Here is a 26,766-nt window from a genome sequence, read left to right on the forward strand (position 1 = left end):
AAGAGCTAATCACAATATTTCTTTTAACTAAACATTGCAAGACATTTTGAAATTTATTTTTTATTTCAAAGTTGTGGACATTTCCGTTCCCGGTCGGAGCTTTAAGCTTTTGTAGGTGCTCGGGAACGCGCTGTCTGTTATACCTATGTAGGTATAGGTAGTGAAATTGAGCGGAGGGCGGAGATACTAGACTGCTATAGCCATAGAATGTTAGATAGACGCCATCTCTTTTATCTTATCTCTTGTTTTTAGGTTAGTATTTTTGCTTTCACTCTGTTACTTTTTAGGTTAGAAATATTTTATTCTTCATTTTTATGTTTATGTATTTTATATTTACCTACGTCATCGTATCATATATGTGGTCATATGGTATTTTTTTTCATCGTATTCGTTTATCAATTGTCTTCTGAACTAATTTCTAACATATGACATGATTATAGAAACTTAGACGTAATCTGATGATGTCGGGAGATATGTAATGGGACATATCTAATATCATAAACTAATGGCAATTAATAAAAAACGAATAAAACTATATTTATAAAAAAAATAATTAAACACAAAAATATTTAACTAACTTAAGTATTAACTAATATTTACTAAAGAATTTCCTTAGCTAAAATAAATAGATTTACAAAAAGTACAATCTAAGTTCTAGTAGGATTTCGCTAAAAAATTAACAAATAACAAATTAACAACGGTAAAAATTTTAAATGTTTTTAACATCCTGGTATCAATATATTAAATAAATATTACAAAGCAATTGCGTGTTTTACTAATCAAACATAATAGGATGGACTAACACTGATCTTGCATAAGGTAAAAGGGTTGATAAACAAAGTTAATTAAAAAAGAACAACCCCATAAGATACACGATCTACAGATATGAAGAATTGTATCTTACCTTTCTTGAAATATGAAGACAAGTGTAAAACTACCGAAGTATGTAAAATACATCAACATCGCCCTTCTCGTTTTAATCATTAATCAATGGCACTTAGATAAAATAAATATGGCATATTAATTCATAAAAGTTTGCGAAAAAGTTAAAATAATCGCCAGCATTTGTTTGTACCTTGATGTTTTATTTTTGCTTGTTGCTATTTCAATCACTGACCGATAATCTAAAAGTCTTTGGACCCAAAAACGAATTTCTTATTTATTACTTCTTTTTCTTCGTCGCTACACTCTTGGCAGAGTGGTCGTGGTCGTCATTTAAGGGTGGTGGCATTCCTAACAAACCATCGCCATTCCTCCCGTAGTGTAGAAAACGCTGTTTGATCCTCAGTTCTTGGAGAAATTATATGTTGATTTTTGAACTGTGTCCAGGATATGCAAGCATTCTACTCCAACAGCACATTTCTAGATCGTCTTTTTCTCACTTCCGCCTTTGTGATGTTCCTGTTTCTCCATATTTTTTTCGCTTTATATTCATTACTATACTGCTCAAATTTTGTGTATGTGATAAGCATGGCGAATCGGACAAAACTATGAACTTAGCGAACAGAGGTGGTTTTGCCTTCCAAGCCATATTCCAGATTTCGGTTTGCCTGACAACAACTATGCCCTCTAATAATAAAGAATCAAAAGTCTTACAAGGTTACCATTTTATTTTAAATATATTTCATTATCTGTTCTGCAAAAATCAGATTTTTATGAATCTATAGGACCATAATGTCCTGTTTGAATAAAACCTGGTGTTCTCAACAATTGATCGATTATCAGTAGGTATAAGTATCTTACTTGGGTTAATAGAACATGTTTCCAAATTGTTTAATATTAATACCGCAAACTTTTATGAATTTAATACATTCTAGTAGACTAAAATTTGCATCAACTTTGGTTGAAAACTACCACTACATTTGGAATTCCGATTACGTCTACGATGGCTTGAGCATTCTCTGCTTTGATACGATCGTCTATTTACATAGCTTTGACTTCCATCTTGTTGTTATCGATGTTTTCTTGTTCCTGTCGCCTGTGCAGAGTTTCCGCGTCTTTCCTAAAATAATAGGTTACTGGTTTACTAAACATTTATATGCTTTCTTTGAATGCAACTTTCCATAGAATTACTCGATATTCTCTCTCTTTAAAAACAATTGTACTGTACTGTAACTAATCTATGTGGTAACTGTAAAGTAGATACTTGAAATACAAGAACTTCAAGTAGCTAGTTAAGTATTTGTGCAAGAATTGTTTTCTGAAAGAGTACCTCCCTAGTTTGCTGATGTGTTTGTGATCAGAATTAATTTGCAAATTCTGTTACTAGGTTTATTTAGTTACTGACACTGTGCACTATAATCACTTACATAATTCAAAACCTACCTACTTTTAACTTTATGCTAAAAATATTTTTCTGAAAACTATACTCTAAATAATTCAAAATGCACAAAAGTAGCAAAATTTGTTTTTTAAAGATAGAGTACGATTAAAAAAGAATTAAAAGAACAGCAGAAGAGATAGAAGAAGACAAATACATACGAATATTTATTCGAAGAAGGCATGAAGATGCTTTTGGGGCAGAGTCTATAATACGGCCAGCATTCTCCGCCTGACTCCCCAGCTCGTTGAGCCTTTACATATTCCTCTATTAGATTTGCGTAGGGCGATTTACTAGGGCTGGAAAATAAAAAAAATAAATATAAACCACCTTCGAACTTTATGGTATTTGAGCAATATATTACTTTTTATTTCTATCTAATGCGAACGAACTTAACTTTGTTGCAAATTGGATGATTAGTCTAAAGTAGATGCAACGTCGTCAAATAACAAGTTCATATTTTAGTTTACAATTTGAAAATCCTTTAACACTTCTGAATTTAATGATTTTTATGTTACTCTTTTTTCGCAGTAATAGGAAAACGAAAGTAATAGGTAATCTTTGAATTGGATTGTCGGATTGCACGATGAGTTTGATGATCATCCAGACAATATGCCCAATTGCTTTTGCAATATTTATTAAATTTTCAATTGCTTCATAGTTCATATAGAATTGGGATTTTTGTACAACAGTAATATGTAGAAAATGAATAAACTGACCTAAAGAAAAGCTTCATGACTTCGCCAAGGAATCCAAAGTTCTGCAATGGATGTGCGTGTATCTCACAAATGGCACGCAGCAGACACTCTTTGCCATCTAGTCCGAAGTTTGCTAGCAGATCCTCTGCGATACCATACAATAGTGCTCTATCAAAAATAAAATATTAATTATTAGAAATATTGTCCTCATTATCGACCCATATTCGGCTTTCTGCTGAGCTCGAGTCTCAGAATGAAAAGTGTTAGACCTTAGTCCACCACGCTGGCCCAATGCACATTGGCAAACTTCATATACGTAGAGATATAAGAAAATTCTCAGGTATACAGGATTCCTCACGATGTTTTTGCTTCACCGTTTGAGACATTATACATTCGATAATGAAGCCAAAAATACTTTCTTGCGATTTTTTGTATGTCTGTCTGTCTATACGTATTTTTTTAACTGAAACTACAGAATGACTTTAAATGAATTATAGTATAAAAATTTGACCATGAATCATGAAAAAATACGAAATGTAATGTGATTCAAGAATTTTTAAAATTCTTCCCTAAAGGATTAAATAGGGGGTGAAAGTTTACACCAAGTTTCACGCGGACGAAGTCGCGGGCGTCCGCTAGTCCTCTATAAAACTCAAACAGGATACCACACAAGACGACACGATAAGCACGCGATCCCCTGGACGACAACGTGACCATAAAATGACCCATCACTTTCCCTCCACAATAAAGTTATCACTTATCAAGAATTCGGTACGCATCATGCACTACGCTATTTAGATAGGATCGTTAGGAATTCTTTCGGCGCTATACTGTCGTTGCATAACTTTATTTGGTCACTATTGGAGTAATAGACACCTGACCAGAATTTTCTATTTCACCGTAACATTACTTGGAACAATATGTATGATTGTCATTTCAAATAGGTATTTAAGTATCCAAAATTTGAGATAGGTAGATGGAGTGACCACGAATGATGATATCTTAATTTTCAAGATTAGCAATTATAATAAACAAGCAGAAGTCCGCGACTTTGTCCGCCCTTAGACCTCTTTAATCCACCCCTTACAGAAGTAACGCTGTAAAAAATAGAGCAACTTCTCCCGTTTTCCTAACATTTCCCTTCACTGCTCTGCTCCTATTGATAGTAGTGTGATGAAAAGTATACTATAACCTGCCTAAGAGTATAAAGAATAATTGTACCAAGTTTCGTTAAAATCCGTCGAGTAGTTTTTGTTTCTACGAACATACAGACAGACAGACGAAAATTTTACTGATTGTTTTTGGCATCAGTATCGATCACTACCCCTTGATAGTTATTTTGGAAATATATTTCATGCGTTTTTGAACCAGAATTGACCTCTCTACAGATTTATTATAAGTATCTATAGATATCGACAGACTCTTCATCAATTACGCATCCAAATTTGGATATACATTTTTAAACTTCAACCGAGTCCATAATTGATATAATGATAATGTCGTGTACCTGTTATTAAAAGTAGAAAATAAATGAGAAATTACCTTTCTCCACCATGAAACCTGTCCAAAACCATGCCCTCAACTTCGGGCGGGATTGTTTCTCGTGTTGACCTTTTCCCCCTCCGGTTATCTAAGTATTGTCCCACGTAGTCAGCCATGACTGATGCTGCTACATTTCCCATGGATCGTGCGAAAATTGGAGGCAAATCGCCGTAAGGATTTTCGTTATCCGTTAAGCCAAGTTTGTCGAAATCAACTGTAAAGCGAGACAATTTATTATAGGCAGTGACGTGCACCTCATAGATGCATAAACGCAATGCATGAGGGTTCATCACGTCCCTGTATTGGAGGAGTCCAATTTCCCATTTTGTACAATTTGTACCAATAGTGCATACCATAGTTTCAAAAGTCCAAGTTACGTATCTTGTATGTAACGCATTTTCAATAGTTATGTGCGTTACATTTTATAATTTAACGTTGTATTACGGATTTTTAGTGTTTTATAATAATTTGCGTTGCAATTTCTTGGCTAGATGCGGACCACCACATTATCTTTAATCTAATATCACGACATTTATACAAGAACGTCGTGTTAGTTACACTAATTATAACTCGAGATCGGCTGAATTTATTGGTGGAGAGGTAGCTTGGAACCAGGAGACGGCGTTATGATACTTAGGGTAGGGGTAGAGGTAGGATAGAGGTAGGAAAGAAGTAGGAAAGAAGTGAACATAAGTCAAAGCGAAGCTTGACCGGTTCCGATAGCAGTTATGATACATTGTTGCTACTTTCATTGTTAGGAACATTATCTTTCTCTACTGCTACTATAGTATAAATAATACTGCTAATGGGCTAAAAATATGTTATTAATATTAATATACATTATAACTATTTTTGTAGTGCCTTCTAAACTACGGATGTCAGCTACGATTTTCCAGTGATTATTTTATACGTTAAATTACCTAGTAACAGTTATTCTTCGATTACTTGACGAAGTTACTTGGTAAAGGTTATATGTTACCACTGTAAACTGGTCGCAAGTCGTACTTATAAACATTAAAAGTCAATATAGCTAGCTCATAATACTTAAATTAATGTTTAACGCTAATGCTAGCAATGCAATTAACGCGTGAGATGCGTTAGGATCTTAATACGAAAACTGGGTAGGTACTTTTAATAAGTTTTTAATAATTTGACATGACCTCTTATTAGGAGATCGATGTAATCTATACTAATATTAAAAAGCTGAAGAGTTTGTTGTTTGGTTGAACGCGCTAATTTCAGGAACTACTGCTACGATTTGAAAAATTATTTCAGTGATAGAAAGCCCATTTATCGAGAAAGGCTATAGACTATATATTATCCTCGTATTCTAACGGAAACGAGAACCACGCGGGTGACACCGCGCGGCGTCAGCTAGTTTGATTATAAAAATTAATTGAATTTTTGCGCATTTTGAGGATTATTGACATATTATATGTAAAGTTGTAGTATGTTACATCATTTGTAAACTTTTTTTATACTTATTCCTCTATTGAGGTGTTTCCTTTTGTTCCTAGAAGTTGGATTTAAGCTCTTTAAACTACGATGAAACAAAAAGTTCTGCCGTAAAATTTTCTGAGGTTCAATATTACTTTTTATTTAACTATGTATATACTTAAGTAGGTATCTACTACTGTAAGTTAAGTTTTTTTTGCCATACTTATTACTACTTACTCATTATTTTTGATCATCGGTTTTCTTAAAACTCGAATCAATGTTATGGTATTAATCTACTAGTTTATTATGAAATACGGCTAAAACTCACGTAAAAAAAAAACCATTAAATATGAAGCTCATGACTAAAGGCTCCATAAGGGATCGAAACTAGTCGTGCATCGGACGTTGTATCACTTAGTTTAAGCCGTGTTTCATAATCAATTAATCATATTATTAATTGGTAACATTCATAATAGTTTGAATTCTAAATTCAACGTTATTGATCTAAAAACTAGTCGTATCTACCATTAGATGCACAGGTAATATAGTGTTAGCTAGCTCATCGTAATACGATAACTGTTTACGTAATTTGATTACCATTCCGTCTGTAAATTACATGTCTACTGTAACTAATGCTATATTGTTATTCTGTAACTTTTTAGTTCCTACGTATTAAAATCTACCTGGATTAATGATTCTACCTGAAATCTACGAATTTTTAAAAATACTGACTTTTGAATTCCAGCTGGTACATTATGGTGCCTGTAAAACCATAAGTCTTAATTTCATTAGATAATGTCATCAGTATCAACTCACTGCACTCACTGTTGAGCTCGAGTCTCCTTTCAGAGTAAGAGGGGTTAGGCCAATAGTCCACCAAGCTGCCCCAATGCGGATTGGCAGATTTCACACACGCAGAGAATTAAGAAAATTCTCTGGTGTGCAGGTTTCCTCACGATTTTTTTCCCTCACCGTTTGAGACACGTGATATTTAATTTCTTTAAATGCACACAACTGAAAGTTGGAGGTGCATGCCTCGGACCGAATTCGAACCCACACCCTGCGGAATCGGAGGTAGAGGTCATATCCACTGGGCTATCGTCAATTGTTAAATATTGCCGAAAAATAATTTTCACTAAGTTGCAAGACCATAAAAAAAATTTACTAACGATACAAAACCATTATTTTCTTTTTTCCAATAAAAAATAAATACGGACTTATTTATAAACAAAGATTGCAACGCAAAATGGACTTAATAATAGTGTCTAAAGTTCAATTTACTACAGGATTCAAGTTTAATTTAATCCATGTTTATAAATATGGCCGTTATAGTTTAAAGTTTACTTATATTTGTTTAATTTATAGGAAAATATAACTATACAACACTTACTTGTAAAAGGAAAACTAACTGTCATGTTAGATAAGAAGCCTTTAGGTGGATGTCTTACAAACGGCATTGATATCGATGGTGTGATTGCCATGGTGGTGCCTGGTGGTAGAGCCAGCCTACCATCGTTCGTAATCCACAGTATCCTCTTCTGGCGTGAGTGGGGGACATTCTCCTTGGCCACCTCTTCATGGTTGTCTGGTGATGCCATGGGTAGAAGTGCTGCGAGTGCTATACTGATTAGTACTCTTGGTATCCTCTCCATTGTCGACCTGGTTAAAGACATATCTCCATTACCATTTATTGTAGTCTCCAAATGTTATAGTCTGGCAAGTTTTTGATGACACTCCCATGATATGCGGGCGACGGGGGAAAGACTGCGCGGGTGTGATTGTGCGTGAGGGGAAGTGAGGTGCATCAGTCGTGGGTTTTTCATTCATCGCTACATGCTCCCGGCCCGCGCGGACCATCGGGAGTATTACAAACGAAGTTCCCAAGCTATAGCTAAGAATTTAAATAATTGAAAATTGTAATTGTCTTTGTTTTTATGACGGTTTGGGTTTTCATGTAGCTCAAACACATATTTTGTGTGTGGAAACTAAAGGAACGTCAGAACAGTAGAAAGATATTGCTATATTGGTTAGAATGGTACAGTGGGAGGCATGTGGTATCGTAAGTCGTTTACAAAAAATCGTTGCTTGATAATTTATAAACGTGTTTTTTCTTTGCTGACGCTCCTTTAGTTTAACATATAAACGTGCCTTACTACCACAATCAAAGCTAAACCATATTTTAAAAGCAGAAAATATCTACAGCAGTTTCCACTCGTCTCGTCGGGGTTGGACTCAAGTCCCAGAGGCTTAGAGTTCGATCCCTGCCCTTAGGTACCCTCTCCTAGCACATTCTATTCACTTAGTCGATGGGGATTGGGATATGCTAGTCCATTACTCATGTTAAAAACAGACATGGCTAATATTTGTTTTTGAACATGAACATATTTAAAAAAATTAACCTAATCATGCCATTCTAGCGCCAGCAATGTTCATTTCCATTCGATTCAGATTCCATTTCATTTGACTTGATGTGAATTTACTTTCATACAACTATTTAAATAGAAATTCCATGCATGCTATATACGCATATTTTATGGATGGGTGGTCAACGTGGCAAAATTCTAATTTTATTTTCATCGTTATTGCGAATATGAAGGAAGAACATTGGCCCTCTTTGGTAAAGAGCTAATATATGGCTGCGTGTCAGATAGTTATTTGTTGTCATTATTGATTTGTTGTTGTTGATTTATTTAATTAGATTTAGATTTTTTGCGGTATTACACTATTTAGAAAATAACAATGGATATATCGCAATCGAAATACTTACGTGTGAGAGGTAATAATGACTATACTATGGACATAGAAGAATTTATAAACTTTATTGAGTTGGAATTCAAAATTGATTTTACCTCATTGCCACAGTGGAGGGAACTTATTGAGATAATGAATATCGCTCAGACAGATTATAAAATAAGAAAACGGAATGCTGAAAATCGTAAATATGAGATCATACAAAAAATTTATATGCAGAATTCCAGACTTACTCCATTTGAACTTACTGACAAATTAATTAGAACTTCCAGAAAGTGGCAAGATATGAAACTTAAGCACAAAAGCATTGAACCTAAAGTTTCTAACATAAAAGATGATCTTTTAATTATGTCTTGTGATGATCATATAAGTAATGTATCAGAACCAGGAGATCAAACGACTCTCGTTAAGTGTCCGTCACATCCTAATACAGAAGAAGCACAAATAGAAGCGATACAAGACACCGAACTAGAACTTAAGTCTCTGAACTCATCTGGGCTACCATTATATATATGCACGAATCCTCATAAAGTTATTTCTCCTCTAAGCTCAATTTACTCAGTTTTACAAAATACTACTGACACTATGTTGAGACGTTTCGAAGTAACAAATACCGTTAAAGAAGATTTTTTAGTACCAACTCGTAAATACCTTGTGAAATATTATCCAGAGGAAATAAACATTACAAATAACACGCTAAAGACACAGTGTATTAAATTATTTTTAACAAATTGTTACTCAGATTTATTGCATGTAAGGTTTAAAAAAATATCAGATTATTCATTCCTCAAAACCTTTAAAATAGATCCTTGTACTACTGTCAAATTGTACCCGGGATTAACAGCCGCATTTAAGTTTTCATATACGTTAAAAAACAAAATTATTAATGATATATCATCAGCACTACATTTTAGAATTGCTAGTATTGTTTTATCTGAATCGACCGGAGAAATCTTAATCCCGATAAAAAATAGTTTTAAGAAACCAAGGACCATAACAATTACCGAAACTGTGACTATTCCTTCTAATTACAGTTGGCATATATCACCAAAAATTGGATATCCAAAAGCAATTGTTCATATAAAAAATACAGATGACGCTTGTTATTGCTTACATATCAGAAAAAGATATGTTAATTTTGTCTCGGAATCCGATGAGAGTGATAAATCCAATGAAGTAAATAGTCTAGACTCGAAGAATTTTTATGAAAGAGAAGAGGGCAAAGAGTTAGAGCTCCAAAATACCATTTTGTCAACACCAAATACAAGAAAATCGAGTGCACATTTTGATAAATTTAGTGATGATTTACAAAAATTTGATACTATTGACATTGTAGCTTTGGTTGTAAGCGATATAATAGATCTTGCTCTTGAACCATTCATTTTTAAACACACATACCTGTGTATTGAACCTCGATCAAAAAAATTCGTTAAAGTATATTTCACAAAAGTTCATCATATAGGTTATCATCAAAGTTACTATGATTTCATATTTATAGACTCCAAAGACAGTGATATGACACTTACTAAAACAACAAAAGTTTTTGCCGAGGTTTTGCCTCATCCTGTTTCTATAAAACCGAAAATACTTGATATGACTAGATCACCTGTAACATTTGGATATTTGAAAGATTCTTTTACAATCACAAATTCACACAAGATTTTTCCAGTTACAATTAAAATAACATCAACTTTAAAAATGAAAAAGATCTTTAAAATCACTCCTAAGGAAATGATAGTTTGTCCACTATCAAGCACAATTTTTTATGTTACAATATGTACCAAAAGAAAAAACGAACTGATAACTGGGGAATTAGCCTATTTTACGATAAAGATTTCGATTAAAGGACACGAATCCATTTACAAAAACGTTCCTCCTTTTTTCTATGAAATTATAACACCGTGTTGTATGGAATTCAGAGAAGTGTATGACACTGAATATTGCAGTGACGCGAGTGATTTATCAAGATGCAAAAATCTAGAAGATACAAAAAATTCGTATTTTTTATAAAATATCAAAGATATTAATAAAATTAATTTTATAAAAAAAGTAAAAAGATTTTGAGTAAGCCACCATGTCATTAAAAAAATTACTTTCATTGTGTCTGTCCTCTCACTTTAAATCAGTAAAGAAACTAATAAGGAGCATCTTCGTGCTTGGGAAAAAAAAGCAAGCCATAATTTACTTTCTCGCGTCATAAAAATTACATTAACAAGTGATGTTCCAAGGAATGCCGTTGAGGACGGCAAGGATTAAACCTGTTGACCGACTTTTATGTGTTACGGGTCAAGAAAGATGGCCTGTTCCCGCATAATATTCCAGTTTAAGTCTTATTGGCGGGCCGTGAACCGGTTCTGAACAATCGATTGTAAATCGAAGTTATCGATGTTTTATTGATCGCCCGTCGTTCAGAGACCATTTCTTTGATGAAATGTCCGTAACAATGACGTCATTTAGAATTATAGTTGTTACTAGCGGACGCCTGTGACTTCGTCCGCGAATAAATGTAAACTTTCAAGCCCTATTTCACAAGTTTAGAGTTTGAATTTTAAAAATTTTTGAATCATTGTATTTCGTATTTTTTTATATAAAAAATTTTTAAAACTGTAACTCTAAAAATTAAGGTTTTTCCATACAAACTTTCAACCCCTATTTCACTCCCTTCATAATTTATTTTCGCAATAAAAAGTATAACCTTATATATAACCTTATTCGTATTATGGTCTTTAACCGTGTCAAGTTTCATTTGAATTCATTCTGTAGTTTCAGCGTGATGCCCGAATAACAAACAGGCAGACAGACAAAAAATCTAAAAAAAATATTTTTATCTTCAATATCGTTTATATAATGCCCCCAAACAAATATTTTCAAAATATCATCAATGTACAGAATGTACAAAATATATAGAATTCGTATTATAAGTATAGATTCTAGATGGCGCTAGTAGTACTCTATGCCACGGTAACGTTTGTTGTTACAAATGGTATAAGTAAAATCTCAAATTGCGAATAAATGTATAGAATTCGACTTGTTTTATTATAAGCATAGATGTCTGTACTGTAACAATGACGTAATTTAGAATTATAGTTGTTATGAACGTATACGTGATATATTATGCTCGTAATTCAACAATAGTGAACAAAAAATTAATTCACATGGGTAAGAGTTTACTCTCACTTGTGAATTTTTGTATTGTCTATCGTAACTTCGTGATCAATAATAAAATTTCTTGAGACAAAAAGTTAACAATAGAAGCAGCACCAGTATAACACATTGTCTGACGTAAAACTTTCGATTGTAATACATTCAGTAGATCAAACAAATCTTTTAATAAACGTTTTTATTGTAATTGTATTATATATTTCTGTATAATTTCTATATCTTGGTGATCTTTGGTAGTTTACTCGTAATAGAAATATAAATATTAATAATATTTTAAAGAGGTAAAGTTTGTGATATTGTAGGGGTAATCTCTGGAACTACTGAACCTTGATTTTGAAAATTCTTTCACCACTAAAAAGCCACGTTATTTGTGAGTGTCATAAGATATATTTTATCCCCATATTATCACGGGACGTGGGACTACATAGGTGCAACCGCGGGGCGTCGTCTAGTCTAGACATTTTAGTCATACCGCAAAGGTTAACAAGCTTTTTGTTTTTACAAAAAAAAACACTCCAATTTGTCTGAATTAGCTTCATTACGTACATTCACCATTTGATATTTTTATCAATTTTTACTGTAACTGTGATATATTGATTAATGTGACATAGCTGGTCTTCTAAAACATTATTATTTTTAACCGATTATAAAAAAAGGGGAGATCTCAATTCGACGCGTAAGTTTTTTTTTAACTTCGTTATTTATTAAAAATTCGTTTTACTTAAAATTCGTTTTACGTTAAATATACTTTCAGATTGGTCCAATTTAATTTTCATGAAAATCGGTTTAGTAATTTTGTGTTAAACTAAAAATAACTGAAATACGTCTTTGAAGTCGGTTCAATTTTCATGTTAAAAATATTATTTTAATATTAATTCCCATTTGTTTCCCAAAAATATTATTTTAATATTAATTCCCATTTGTTTCCCAAAAATATTATTTTAATATTAATTCCCATTTGTTTCCCAAAAATATTATTTTAATATTAATTCCCATTTGTTTCCCAAAAATATTATTTTAATATTGATTACTCAAATAATCGTCACCCAGTGGCGTGCATACATGCATTAATGTACTGCATACAATAAGAGTTGTTTTCTTAATGCGTACTAAATGAAAATTTTCCCAGTTAGGTGAATTTTCCTTACTAGTGCATACCCTGGTCGACAACCGTTTACACGCCACTGATCGCCACCATACAATCACTTGCTCCAATACAGTTAATATGCAACACGCGCGCACCATGGAATTAGAAATCATTAAATTTTAATGACAATGATCCGTATGACACTTGGAAGTAGATGTAGGAGTTGCAGGCTTTCCCAACAACCGTTATTGTGCTGTGCATTGTTTTGTCATCGTCCATTGAGGGGACCGTCACGAACATGCGTTTTTAGTATTTTAAAGCATAATTTACTCGTGAAAAGTAGGCGCGTGTCAAATGTTACTGTTAGACACAGGGCCTGTGGTAGTCAGACATACTCATATCTGATTTTATGAAGGCTCTAAGTTTGTCAGTCCTTTTACCACAGATAAGTATGTTATCCAAGTTCTGGAAATTGGATCATGATGGTTTCAGGAGTCCAAATCATGAATTTTCCAAATATAAACTACTAGCGGACGCCGCGACATCGTCCGCGTGTAATTCAGTTTTTCAAAAATCCCGCGGGAACCATGGATTTTTTTGGGATGAAAAGTAGCCTATGTGTTAATCCAGAGTAAAATCTATTACCATTCCAAATTTCAACCAAATCAGCGTAGTAGCGACGTTAAAGAGTAACAAACATCCACCCAATCTTTCGCGTTTATAATATTAGTAGGATTTGGATACAAAGTGGAAAATTCCATCATCAATGTATGTTACCATTAATATTAATATACTTTTTATCCTGGATAAATCCATGACTCCCAAGGGATTTGTGAAAAACTGAATTCCACGCGGACGAAGTTGCATGCGTCCGCTAGTTGTACATATAGTGCATACCCTAGTTGAACACACTGTGTATGCCACTGGTAGGAGCATAGGCTGAAAAACTTTCAACCTTCTTGACAGCTTCCGTAGCGCAGTGGATTGAAATCCACTGCGCAAACCACTGCGCCAAGCGATTTAGTGTTCCGGTACGATGCTGTGTAGAAACCGAAAGGGATGTGAATTTTCATTCTCCTGGTAACTAGTTAGCCAGCTTCCATCTTAGACTGCATCATCACTTACCATCTGGTGAGATTGTAGTCAAGGGCCAATTTAAAAAGTAAGTCTGACGATCGCAGGTTGTCAGTCCATGTTGTTCCGCATAATATGAAAATTTACTTGTAAAACACGAACGGGCTTGGCCTTATTTTGATAAAGTTGGTGATTTTGTGAGGCTTTTGCCCATCGTTTAGGTATAACTACCTCATTAGCTCTGTGGTTAATTTGACTACGGATAACGTGGGTTCGAGTCCCGGAGCGTGTCTTGCGTATCGGACTTTGAGTATAAAAAAACTAAGTATAATGCATTCTGCGTAGATGAATTCTCAAAATTAGATTAGCCGCTGATGTGGCCAAAATTCGTTAGGTCGTAATAGGACATCATTAGATACCTTACATAATCTAGTTACAATTTCACGGCTTTTTCTGATTCAGTTAAGAATACCTTTATATTGCTTTATGCTTTATAATCAATAGGTTGGGCTTGATTCTTAGCTTACTTAGATTGATTTAGGATTTGATGTTTTCTAAATTCACCCAATCTGGTTCTGGGTGGTTGCTGTGCTGTGTAAAGGTACGTACGGTCCTCTACGTTTTGATCATCATCATCATTATCAGCCGATGGACGTCCACATCTGGACATAGGACTTCCAAGCACAACGGTTCTCGAGCCGCCAGCATCCAGCGACTCCCTGCAACCCGCTTGATGTCCTTGGTCCACCTAGTAAGGGGTCGACCAACACTGTCTTTTCCGGTGCGCCTTGGAACCCCAACGTCCATCGGCTCTTCGAACTATGTGGCCTGCCCATTACCACTTTAGCTTCGCGACTCGCTGAGCTCTGTCAGAGACTTTGGTTCGTCCGGTTTGGTTTAGTGGTTTAGTTAGGTACCTACTTTTTAATGTATAGACGAATGTGTGTTAAGACTAGTGGTTTTATATATGCAGTAAACATGTAATGGGTTAATCGGGCATAATTAATTTTATGCATATATCGACTTATAGCAGGGCAGGAATTTAGCTGTCAACCTCTTGTCTCCTAAGCTTACTATCACAAGCTCACTTACTATCACATTTATCTTAACACGTTCGCTGCGGCACTGATTTTTTTGTAGTTTCCTCTAGTGCGGTACGAGATTTTATGACCTCGTACTAAAACTTTGTACTGTGGTACGAGGTCCATCGACCTCGTAACTCTTGAAGACGCTAGGTGTACGAGGTCAATTGATCTCGAACCGCAGCGAACGTGTTAAGTTGCTTTGATTAAGAAGTAGAGCTCATTGAGCCTCGGAACTATTACTGTAAGAGTTTCTGGGTCTCGATTTTTATGGTATTGTCGGTAAAGTTACATAAAGCACCTTTCCTTAATTATTCCGACTTAACATCGCGTGGGTCTGCTTTATCATTTTCATCATAACAACGTTCGACTTAGTAAGAGTTTGCTCTTAGAATCAGAGGGGTTAGGGTAATAGTCCACCACGCTGGCCCAATGCGGATTGGCAGACTTCACACATCTAGAGATGTACGATTCAGGTTAGCTCACTGTGCTCCTTTACAGTTTGAGACACTTGATATTTAATTTCTTAAAATGCACATGAAAAGTTTGAGATGCATGCTCCGGATTGGATTGGAACTTACGCCCGCCAAATGGAAGGCAAGGGTCATGTCGACTAGGCTACCACGGCTCTGGCACGGGTCTTTTTATTCATGCTAAAAATATTGTACAGTATGGTTTATGATGATTTATAACCAAACACCTCATAGCGATGTTGTGTTTGGCCTCGAAATTTTCGATTAGACTAGTGGACGTCCGCTACTGAACCATGACATTTTTTTTGAAGTAATAACATCTTATACAAGGGTAACGCTTGTAACGTAACGCGTTACGGGGCTTCCCCTTATCTCACTCATACGGCAGCAGGTTTTAAATTATCACTACTGTCGCATGTCCTGAGACACACACTTTTTTTTCTATTTGCTCTATCTATTACTAGCCGACGCCGTGCGGTTTTACCCGCGTGGTTCCCGTCCCCATAGGAATACGGGAATAATATATATATTATGAAGCCTTCCTCGATAAATGGGCTATCTTAAAGAATTTTTCAAATCGGACCAGTAGTTCCTGAGATTGAAACAAACAAACAAACTCTTTAGCTTTATAATATTAATATAGAATGAAACCTGCATTCAAATCCGTTGCGTAGTTTTTAGTAGCGATCAGATAAGGAAGCAACTTTGTACTATGTAAATAATATAATATAATATCACATAAAAATCCTGTTTATAAATAAGTAGGTAGTTTTTGAAATTAAATTCATTCTGTGTTAAGGCTTTTAAATAAAATTTCTAATTCAGTACCCCCTTCATTGATACATCGTAAACCTACTTGCTATGCCCATAGTGTTGAGCGCTCGCATAAATAGGTGCGCTATCGAATATCGATTGATGATGATTAAATCGATGAGTGTCGATATTCTCGATTTTAATCACGAATCATTTCGTATGCCACCCGTATTGTTTTGCTTTCGCTGTGCAAAAACAACACTAGTGGATTTTACAATCTTAACTAATGATCCGAAAGTTTGGGTAGTCAAAATCAAACATTGATTTCAATCAGGGATTACATGAACTTTTGAAACGCCAGGTAATGTTATTAAATAATGGTGATAATCAAAACCGAAAGCTTAAAATTAAAGTTATGAAACGCAACTTGGTCCGAGAGGAGCCTACAACAAAATCAACCAGGGTTTTTTTATCACCAGTTCACAATATTTTTTAAAACTTGCGATGACTTCCGTGGAAGTTCTGGATTCAATCCCAGACTGTGCTGATTGTGGTATTCTTAAATGGTCCAGGTCTGGCTGGTGGGAGTTTCAGCCGTGGCCAGTTACCACCCAACTGGCAAAGACGTACCTATCGCCAAGCGATATAGCGTTCTGGTATTTGTAGAAATTATATATCCCATACCGATACCTGATCACTTAAGAATTTTCTTAATTGTCTGAGAGAAGACTCGTGCTCAACAGTGAGCCGAACATGGATTGATAATGATGAGTGGATGATGTCGCGGGCATCAGCTAGTTATTAAAACGAGTATATTATCCGGGACTCAAACCTGGACTCTCATTGGTGGGAGGCATCAAATAAGCCATAATCTACTTACTATATAAAAATAAGTCGGGTTTTCCTTCCTGACGCTATAACTCCTGAACGCACGGACCGATTTCCACGGTTTTGCATTCGTTAGAAAGGTCTCGGGCTCCGTGAGGTTTATAGCAAAGAAAATTCAGGAAAAATTTCAACGTAAGGTAGAGGTAGGGTAGGGTACGGGTAGGGTAGGGGTAGGGTAGGTATAGGGTAGAGGTAAGGTAGGGGTAGGGTAGTGGTAGGGTACGGGTAGGGTAGGGGTAGGGTACGGGTAGGGTAGGGGTAGGGTAGGGTAGGGTAGGGTAGGGGTAGGGTAGGGTAGAGGTATTTGAAAGTTTACATCAAGTTTCACGCGAACGAAGTCGCGGGCATCCGCTAGTCTAATATATGAATTATGTGTAGTAGATCATTAATAAGTATCATTAAACTGCAAACATTTCTATGTTAATTTAAATTACATACCATACATAATCTTCATAAATACTATACAGTGCGCAGAAGCAATAATTATGTAATGTATGACTGCAGTATACGAGAAAGGTTTTTAACCTCGCAAATGTCAAAGTTGTAGTGATAAACATTTCACCAGCTGCCCAAACATTATATCGAGTTCACTTTTTAAAGAATTTTTCGATCTCGTTTTTACTCGGTAACTGTTAATGTGCCGTGATAGCCCTTCGATTCGGAGGGCGTAGGTTCGAATCCGGTCCGGGGCATGCACCTCTAACTTTTCAGTTATGTCATATGTGCATTTTACGAAATTAAATTTCACGTGTTTAAACGTTGATGGAAAAACATCGTGAGAAAACCTGCATACCAGAGAATTTTCTAAACTCTCTACGTGTGTGAAGTCTGCCTATACGTATTTGGCCAGCGGGGTGGACTATTGGCCTAACCCTTTTGAACTAGGGTGGTAACTAGCCACGGCCAAAGCCTTCCGCCAGTCAGACCTGGACCAATTAAGAAAACGGGGACCAGCGGGGAATCGGACTGCGCCACGGAGGCCGACAAAACCTAGCGGGGGGTCTAACAACACTGCGCTGGTGCATTTTATGATGACAGATGAGAATGTCTGGCTATTGCAGGCTGTTGGTACATAACTTTAGGAGAATAAAGGTCACCTGAAGTGACCCAAACAGTATCTAGATTTACTGAAATGCACTGAGGTACCTAGCGCGGACGGAGCGCAAATCACGTCGTTTCATCTGGCAAATGCGTTATTGTTTTAACTTGCGGTCCGTTTTATAGCACCGCAAACGCACTTAGCGGAGTTTGACTTGCTTACGCAGATTTGCTTGGGAGATTCAAGATTTTATAGATAAACATGAATTTTTAGATAGATAGAGCTAGTTTGAAAACGTAGGTACTTTTATATGATTACCCATGATTTTGCCCGTATATATACATTTTTTTTCCATCATTATTATTAACTTATATTCGGTTTACTGTCGAGCTCGAGTCTCCTTTCAGAATGAAAGGGGTTAGACTAATAGTTCATCACGCTGAACCTATGCGGATAGACAGACTTCACAAATGTATAACATTGAGAAAATTCTCAGGTATGGAGGTTTCCTCACGATGTTTTTCCTTGACCGTATGAGCCACGTGATATTTAATTCTCATCCTCAACATACTTAATCAAGTACTTAACTGAAAAGTTAAAGGTGCGTGCTTATGACCGAATTCGAACCTATGCCTTCCGGCATTTCTCAGAAGAACTCAGTTAGGAAAATCTTTGATACAACCTACTAAGGTTATAAAAATTATAAAAGAAGAAGACTCTCACAATTCATCACAACACCAAAATATTGCAACCTCAATATAATGAGCGCGAAAAAATTCAAAACTTGTTTCCATTAAGTGGGTACGACAACAAAAACTTGTCATACTTATTGTCCCGCTGGCTGACGAGCCTTATGGTCTACGCACACTGGCGGACGGGAAAACAACAATTGGGATTTCTGAAACTAAAATCCTCTGTGATTCCGCAAACGTCGGCTTACCGGAGCATTCGTCGGTAGATATGCCACGGTACCTACCAGGACTTGATTATTCTACTATAATCGGTGCGTTATTAACTGTGCCGTGAGATCATAAATAACAATAAAGATAAAGACATACATAATAATCACTATAAATCAGCCAATGGACTCAGATTTCTAAACAACACAGCCGCCAGAATCCATTCCAGAATCTTGGAACCCGTTCATCAATCAATCAATGTTCATCGGCTCTTTTAACTATTTTCCCCACCCATTTCAGCTTCACAACTTATTAAGCTAAATCGGTGATTGATTCGGACTCCAGCCCCCGCTGAGTTACTCTCAGCTTTCTTATGAGCCTCATAGTTATCTATGAGATAGACATAGAGTAATGATTAATAGCTCAACAACTCAGTTGATAACGCGCCAACTTATAATGATTACATCGCCTTATACGCTCGTTCTGATACTGAGATTTTATTTCGGGAAAATTGCCCTACGATGCGCCAAAGTCGAAATGTACCATTACAATTAAATTATGTTGAGAAATTAAAAATATTATGCCCGTGTCCAGTGTGCGTCGGCCATTACTTCTAATATAAAGCCACTGCTGCACACATCACTTTACGTCGTTAACTAGCCTTAAACGAGGTTCAGTTAAAGCTATTGTAAAGTTGTAAACTTTAACACGCGACCACAAATTGAAACGATAGAAATGATAACAAATTGACGCGCGTCTTTGTTGAACAATCAATTATTAATAATCACTGTTTATAGCGACCTTTGCAAAGTAAGGTCTGTTCATGAAATTCAAAGTCATAATTCATTTATTTCAAGCATAGCTAATCATGCCATTCATTGTAAAGCTTGTTGTGATTATGTGTTTGAATTAGAGTTCAACGCGCATCCTCCGTCTGATCTTGCATTCTTGCTTGTCCGCTGGTAGAGTTTTAAACCTTGCATTATACATCATAATTTTTTTTTATGAAAAAACAAAACGCCTGTGTTGTATCTATAGCTAATATGCCTTATTACACTTATTGTGTTAAAAAAATCATTTGAATATTACAATATTTTAACTTTAGGTAGTTAATAAATCTAGGTAATTTATATAGGGGGTGGCAAAATTTCAGTTGGCCCAGGGAGTAAAACTCATGCTACGCCCCTGTAGCAAGGACGTGAACGAATGTCCTTGCCCCTTAACGATTTGTTGTACCAGTATTTTTTTTTATTCTTTACAAGTTAGCCCTTGACGACAAACTCACTGATGGTAAGTGATGATGCAATCTAAGATGGAAGCAGGCTAACTTGTTAGAGGAAGAAAATCCACACCCCTTCCGGTTTCTACACGACTCGCTTGGCGACATGTTTTTCCGGTAGGGTGGTAACTAGCTAGCCGAAGCCTCCCACCAGCAAGACCTGGACCAGTTAAGAAAACCTTTATCGGGGATCGAATCCAGGAACTTCGACTTGGAAATATCACATACCACTGCGCCACGGAAGTCATCAACCTAATTGTCACTGAATTATAATAAAAAAGATAAATGAAGATAATACATGTACGAAGTTCACTCGATCATCGAAAAGAAACGTAGTCTTTATATAGGCATGGGTCAAGATTAAAAATGTTCGTCCCCGATGTCACTTCGAAGAATCACCGCCCGTGGACCGAGAGACTGCAAAGCTAGACCTACCTCATTGTAGAAAAACTGATAGTTTGCCCTATTATAGGTACCTAAGTACGATAGCTTATTACGGAGTTGGGATCAATTCTCTCAATTGTTCAAGTATAAAACGTATTTTTTTTAATATTTGCTCCGTAATATCACGAAGAATCATTCCTCCAGATGTCAGACCCTTAGCTCATTGCAACTGGCAATCTTTTCCTAGAGAACCTTTAAGTGTTTAAGTTCTCACAAAAACCTTTGACGGTGTTTATGAAGGGTTGCCGCGAAGCTAAGTGACCTGGCGATTGGAGACATGATTTCCCATAGGCATTCATAATCATCATTAACGACCTATATATTAGGCTCACTGTTAAGCACGAGTCTCCTTTTTCAGTCAGCATGGCGAACTATTAAGTCCGCCACGCTGGCCATGCGGATTGGAATTGCGGATTACATATGCAGGTTTCCTCGCGATGTTTTTCCTTCACCGTTTGAGACACGTGATTTTTAATTACTAACTTATAATGCACATAACGCAAAAGTTGGAAGTGCATGCCATGAACCGGATTCAAATCTACGCGCTCCGAACCAAAGGCAGAGGTCATATCCACTGGGCTATTACGTCCTCTTAAGTATTATACCAAGGAAAATATAAAAAATACACTTGTACTCTTAAAACCTGCAACGTATCTTTTAAAGCCACCACGGTTCAAACATCGTAATTAGCTTTCGTACTTACTTACCCGTTAGTGAACGTTTCGATTCGGAGGGTGTGGAGTGTGGGGTTCGACCTTCAACTTTTCAGTTGTGTGAATGAAAAAAAAAATTAAAGTAAATACTACGTGTCTTAAACGGTGAAAGAATAACTTCGTGAGGAAACCTGCATATTACCAGAGAATTTTCTTTATTCTCTATGTATGTGAAGTCTGCTAATCCGCATTGGGCCAGCGTGGCGGACTATTATTGGCCTAACCCCTCTTATTCTGAGAGGAGACTCGAGATCGAAGTAAGCCGAATATGGGTTGATATTGATGACTTACTTATCCATTACGACCATCATATTATTAGGCTGGCAAACTTTTTGTCAGCGTCTTTATAATGAGGTATGTCTGATTATCGCAGACACTCACTGTCCACCGTAAATGAAAGCTATCCTTATAATTGCAGCTAGCCTGACACTTAAACTAGGCTGCATTATATCAACCTGTATAGATAGCGAAGTCGCTAATTGCAATAAATGTATGAAGCATAACTTGATTTAGCTTACTATGTAGCTCGAGAGCAGTGATAGCCCAGAGGATATGACCTCTGCCTCCGATTGCGGAGGGTGTGGGTTCGAACCCCGTCCTGGGCATGCCAACTTTTCAGTTGTGTGCACTTCAAGAAATTAAATATCACGTGTCTCAAACGGTGAAGGAAAAACATTGTAAGGAAACTTGCATACCAGAGAATTTTCTTAATTCTTTGTGTATGTTTAGTCCGCCAATTCGCATTGGGCTAGGCCAAAGTTTACCAGCGTAGTAAACTTTGGCCTAGCTCCTCTCTTTCTGAGAGGCGACTCGAGCTCAGCAGTGAGTCGAATATGGGTTGATAATGATGATGTAGTTCTAAACAAATCCCTGGCTTTGCTAACTTGTCGTTAGGTCAGATTTTTTTAAATAAAAAATCCTATCCTGATAATTCTACTAATATTATAAACTCGAAAGTTTGTATAGATGTTTGTTACTCTTTAACGCCGCAACTATACTGAACCGATTTGGCTGAAATTTTGAAAAGAAATAGATTTTACTCTAGATTAAAACATAGGCTACTTTTGATCCCGGAAAAATCCATGGTTCCCGAGGAATTTGTGAAAAGCTTAATTCCACGCGGACGAAGTCGCGGGCGTCTGCTATTATAAACGCGAAAGTTTGTATGTATGTTTGGATGTTTGCTACTCTATTACGCCACAATTACTGAATCGATTTGGTTGAAATTTAAAACGTAGATATACTATATCCTAGATTAACACATAGGCTACTTTTGTCCTGAATAATCTGAATAGTATTTGCGAGATTTGCAAAAAAGTAATGGTTATGATAGTGCGAATGTTTGTTACTCTTTCACGTCGCGACTACTGAACCGAATTAGCTGAAATTTGGAATTGAGATAGGTTATAGCCTGGATTAACATAAACGCTACTTTTTATCCCGGAAAAAGTACATATTTATTTTTCGCGGGTAACGCTGCAGAGCGCAACTAGTCTCAATCTAAATTCGTAAGTATGTTTAATGAAATGAAATATAAGATGAAATGAAACGTAAGAAGATCCAGCAATAAGAGTTGCTCTTTTAAAATCATCATTTTCTCATTTACTAGGTATATTTATGATTAAAACTTCTTAAAGTTTAATATTAGCTATGTTTTTCTAGAATCCCGGGTACGTTTTTATTAATTCTTTACAAGTTAACCCATGACTACAGTCTCACCTGATGGTAATTTATGATGCAATCTAAGATGAAAGCGGGCCAAATTGTTAGGGTAGAATGAAAATCCAACCCCTTACGGTTTCTACACGACATCGGACTGGAACAGTAAATCGCTTGGCGGTACGTCTTTCCCGGTAGGGTGGTAACTAGCCAAAGCCGAAGCCTCCCACCAGCCAGACCTGGATCAATCAAGAAAATCTCAATCGGCCCAGCCGGGGATCGAACCCAGAACGTCCGTCTTGTAAATCCATCGCACATACGACTGCGCCACGGAGGCGACCGTCACGGAGGAGGACATAAATATTTAACATTATAACATAAATTATAAATGATATAAATATTATAATAATGTAAGTAAACACAAAATTGTGCAGATGCGCTAAGTGGAGTCGCTAAATTCGTATCACTTTTTGTGGTGATTTTGTTGGCACGTAACATATCTATAGGATATAAAAATCATTGCAGTACACTGGTCTTAAATGACTGTAACATTTTTGTAAGTGTATCTTACAATAAATAAATGAATCTGAATTAGAGATATAGTCCAAAGAAAATTTTTCGCTTGTATTTGTTAGATTGCCAAAAAGCAGACTGTGGCAATTATTAATTATTAATTAATAATAAACAATTAATTTTATATTTCTTTTTTTTCCTTTTTTTTAAATTTTTCGTTCCTTTTGTGTTGATTGCCAAAAAGCAGACTGTGGCAATTATTAATTATTAATTAAAATTAAAAAAATAAATTTTATATTTCTTTTTTTTCCTTTTTTTAAAATTTTTCTTTCTTTTTGTGTTTGCGAGCCTTTGAGATTAAATATTTTTTGTTCTTCTGAGATTACACTACTGTATTTTTAAACTGTATTTTGTTTTATTTTATTAGTGATATAATTATTTTGTGTGTTCTGTTCTTCCGTCCTAAGGGTCTGACAGAATACCAGCGTTGTGGGTACTGATGTACTGACAACAAATTTTAGCTGAGTCAGGTCCATTTTTTTGGCACAACATATTTTCTATATATATATATATGTATTAGTTTTAAGTTATTATTACGATGTAAATGTATTAGTTTTAAGTTATAATGTAGTTATGTGTTGTGTTAACAAATAAATGATTTCTATTCTATTCTATTCTTAAATAAATAAAATAAAAAAAAATACATACCCGTTAATAAACGTTCAAAAACGAACACTTATCACAACACAGACAAATACAAGTCCAGACACTGGATCACTATCAGGCATCAGCGTTCCCAACGACCGACCACAACACAATGTATCCAACAGTTACTTCCACACACTCGTCAGTTACTCGTATGTTGCGTTGCCAAAATTTCGCTAACTTTCGGGCACACACTCGCATAACAAACATATGCCCTCCTTTGTAATAAATAATCCGAGCCGAATTTCCCTTGCGATTTTTTTCCAACAGCTTATTTTACACACGCTATTCCTTGGCCTTTGGCCGTCGAAGTGTCGTATTGATGAGTCTGTACTTGGTATTCACTCGTCGCCGAAACTCTCTTCGCTAATTGGGATGCACGTAGCGTCCTGCGCTTTCCTCTGCGCCGAACAATGGGTGAGCGACGCCCTGGGGTGACATGGCCATCTCTGCACCTTTGTTGATAGGTTATTGTTAATAGTTCGCGTATGGCGGGCGCTGCCGCGGCGGTGCGGTTGTGGAATGAAGGTTCGCGCAGTAATCATTTGACGTCGACTCGTCGGTTACTGGGTTACCGGTGCTCCTTTTCCTGCTTCGTTTAATGGGCATCATGCCTACTTGTGGGCAAACCCGCTCGGGAATCCGATCTAACTTGTATTGTGACTTTTTTCCACTCATCGATTCACTTCTGCACGTCAAACGTCTTGGCTGTATCTATTATCTACTTCGATATAGAAAAGAAAATTTGCTGCCTATAATAGTTAGGTATCTAAATAATATATAAAACTCAAAGGTGACTGACTGACATAGTGATCTATCAACACACAGCCCAAACCACTGAACGGATCGGGCTGAAATTTGGCATGTAGGGAGATGTTATGACGCAGGCATCCGCAAAGAAACGATTTTGATCAATTCCACCCCTAAAGGGTTAAAATAGGGGATGAAAGTTCGTATGATACTTTTGTCAATTTTAAACTGATTTGGCTGAAATTTGGAATGCAAATAGATTTTACTCTGGATTAACACCTAGGCTACTTCTCATCTCGGAAGAATTCATGGTTCCCGCAGGATTTGTGAAAAACTGAATTCCACGCGGACGAAATCGTGGACGTCAGCTAGTCGGGCAATAGGAGCTCTAAAATTGAAAATAAGTTGTACATATGTAGGTTATATACTTTTATTTTCAAGACGACAAAAAAAACCATAAATATTTTCACAAAAATAAAGTTACTCCTGTCTGAGAATAGATTAGGGTGAAACGAAACTTGTTGCTCGAGCTACTGAATTATGACAAGCCCATTAAAATCTATTCTGCGGTTATTGTAAAGTGCCTTGAGAAATATACCGCCAACTATAGAAAATGTAAGCAAACCACAGTTCTCGTTTTTATCTTTTTTATTAATTTGATCACATCATTTTTTGTCTAAAACCTACATTTCCAGTACAGTCATCATCAACATACGAGTAGATAAGTAGTTGATATAGATTTAGATAAACATGTAGTTGTCCAGTAACAAACAAAACGTGCTTAGTTCGTAATTTACTTGCACTGTTGATCTTATGGTTAACTTGTTCGGATCATGAAAATCACGGACTCAAGTTTTGTGAAGTTTTCTTTTTGGGGGGTAAATCTCTTTGTGAGATACCCGACTTACTGGGCGAACAAGACGGGTTTTAAGGGACTTACCACTAAAACCCCCTCGGTGGCCACCTTCAATGCATATTGGCAGACTCTGGGACCTCACTTAAACTCGCCGGTGCCTCCATTACTCTAGTGCTCTTCTAAGAGTAAGAATATTTTTGTTATTTTTGTTTTGTGCCCTACCACTGGTGCTGCAAACAATATTTTTTAGATTAGCCGACGCCTCGCGGTTTCACCCTCGTAGTTCTCGTGAGGTTACGGGGGGGTAAATTATATTAGCCTATGAAACTCCCAAATAACGTGTGCTTAACTAACGCTTTCTAGTGGTAAAAGTAGTTTCAAAATAGGTTCAGTAGATCCAGATATTACCCCCTACATTACCACAAACTTAACCTATTTATAATATTAGTATAAGTACGAGTAGATGAAAGAATTTCAAAAGCAGACTTGGACACGGAAATTGAAAATCAAAGGCCCAAGAATGATCATATTTGCACTTTTGACACAAAATTAATTGCACTTTATTCCGTCACTCTCAGATAAAGTGCACAGAGGATATATTAGTGCACAAATATGTTAGAAGCATTAGTGCACTGGATTCAA

At 36.2% G+C, this 26,766-nt stretch overlaps 2 protein-coding genes across 2 annotated transcripts; one reads left to right on the plus strand and one right to left on the minus strand.

The window, feature by feature from the left end:
* Window positions 1–517: 517 nt before the first annotated feature.
* Window positions 518–25,048, minus strand: LOC112045176 (uncharacterized). The gene is made up of 6 exons (XM_024081266.2): window positions 24,522–25,048; window positions 7,388–7,656; window positions 4,561–4,774; window positions 3,040–3,186; window positions 2,482–2,619; window positions 518–2,002 (listed from the first exon to the last, which is right to left on the minus strand). The coding sequence occupies exons 2-6, from the start codon at window positions 7,647–7,649 to the stop codon at window positions 1,924–1,926; spliced, it is 840 nt and encodes a 279-aa protein (XP_023937034.1). The 5' UTR covers window positions 7,650–7,656; window positions 24,522–25,048; the 3' UTR covers window positions 518–1,923.
* Window positions 8,791–10,758, plus strand: LOC112045167 (uncharacterized). Its single transcript, XM_052887947.1, has 2 exons — window positions 8,791–9,227; window positions 9,783–10,758. The coding sequence occupies exons 1-2, from the start codon at window positions 8,791–8,793 to the stop codon at window positions 10,756–10,758; spliced, it is 1,413 nt and encodes a 470-aa protein (XP_052743907.1).
* Window positions 25,049–26,766: the final 1,718 nt, after the last annotated feature.

Source organism: Bicyclus anynana, chromosome 20, assembly GCF_947172395.1.
Source record: "Bicyclus anynana chromosome 20, ilBicAnyn1.1, whole genome shotgun sequence".
Classification (NCBI taxonomy): domain Eukaryota; kingdom Metazoa; phylum Arthropoda; class Insecta; order Lepidoptera; family Nymphalidae; genus Bicyclus; species Bicyclus anynana.

Bases quoted from the DNA above. Each gene is read 5' to 3' on its own strand.
- LOC112045167 (XM_052887947.1), top strand. From the start codon at position 8,791: ATGGACATAGAAGAATTTATAAACTTTATTGAGTTGGAATTCAAAATT. The intron at 9,228-9,782 runs GTCTCTGAACTC...TTCTAATTACAG, and splicing joins GACACCGAACTAGAACTTAA to TTGGCATATATCACCAAAAA.
- LOC112045176 (XM_024081266.2), bottom strand. From the start codon at position 7,649: ATGGAGAGGATACCAAGAGTACTAATCAGTATAGCACTCGCAGCACTT. The intron at 3,187-4,560 runs GTAATTTCTCAT...TATTTTTGATAG, and splicing joins AGGTTTCATGGTGGAGAAAG to AGCACTATTGTATGGTATCG. The intron at 2,620-3,039 runs GTCAGTTTATTC...TTTATTTTCCAG, and splicing joins GTCATGAAGCTTTTCTTTAG to CCCTAGTAAATCGCCCTACG.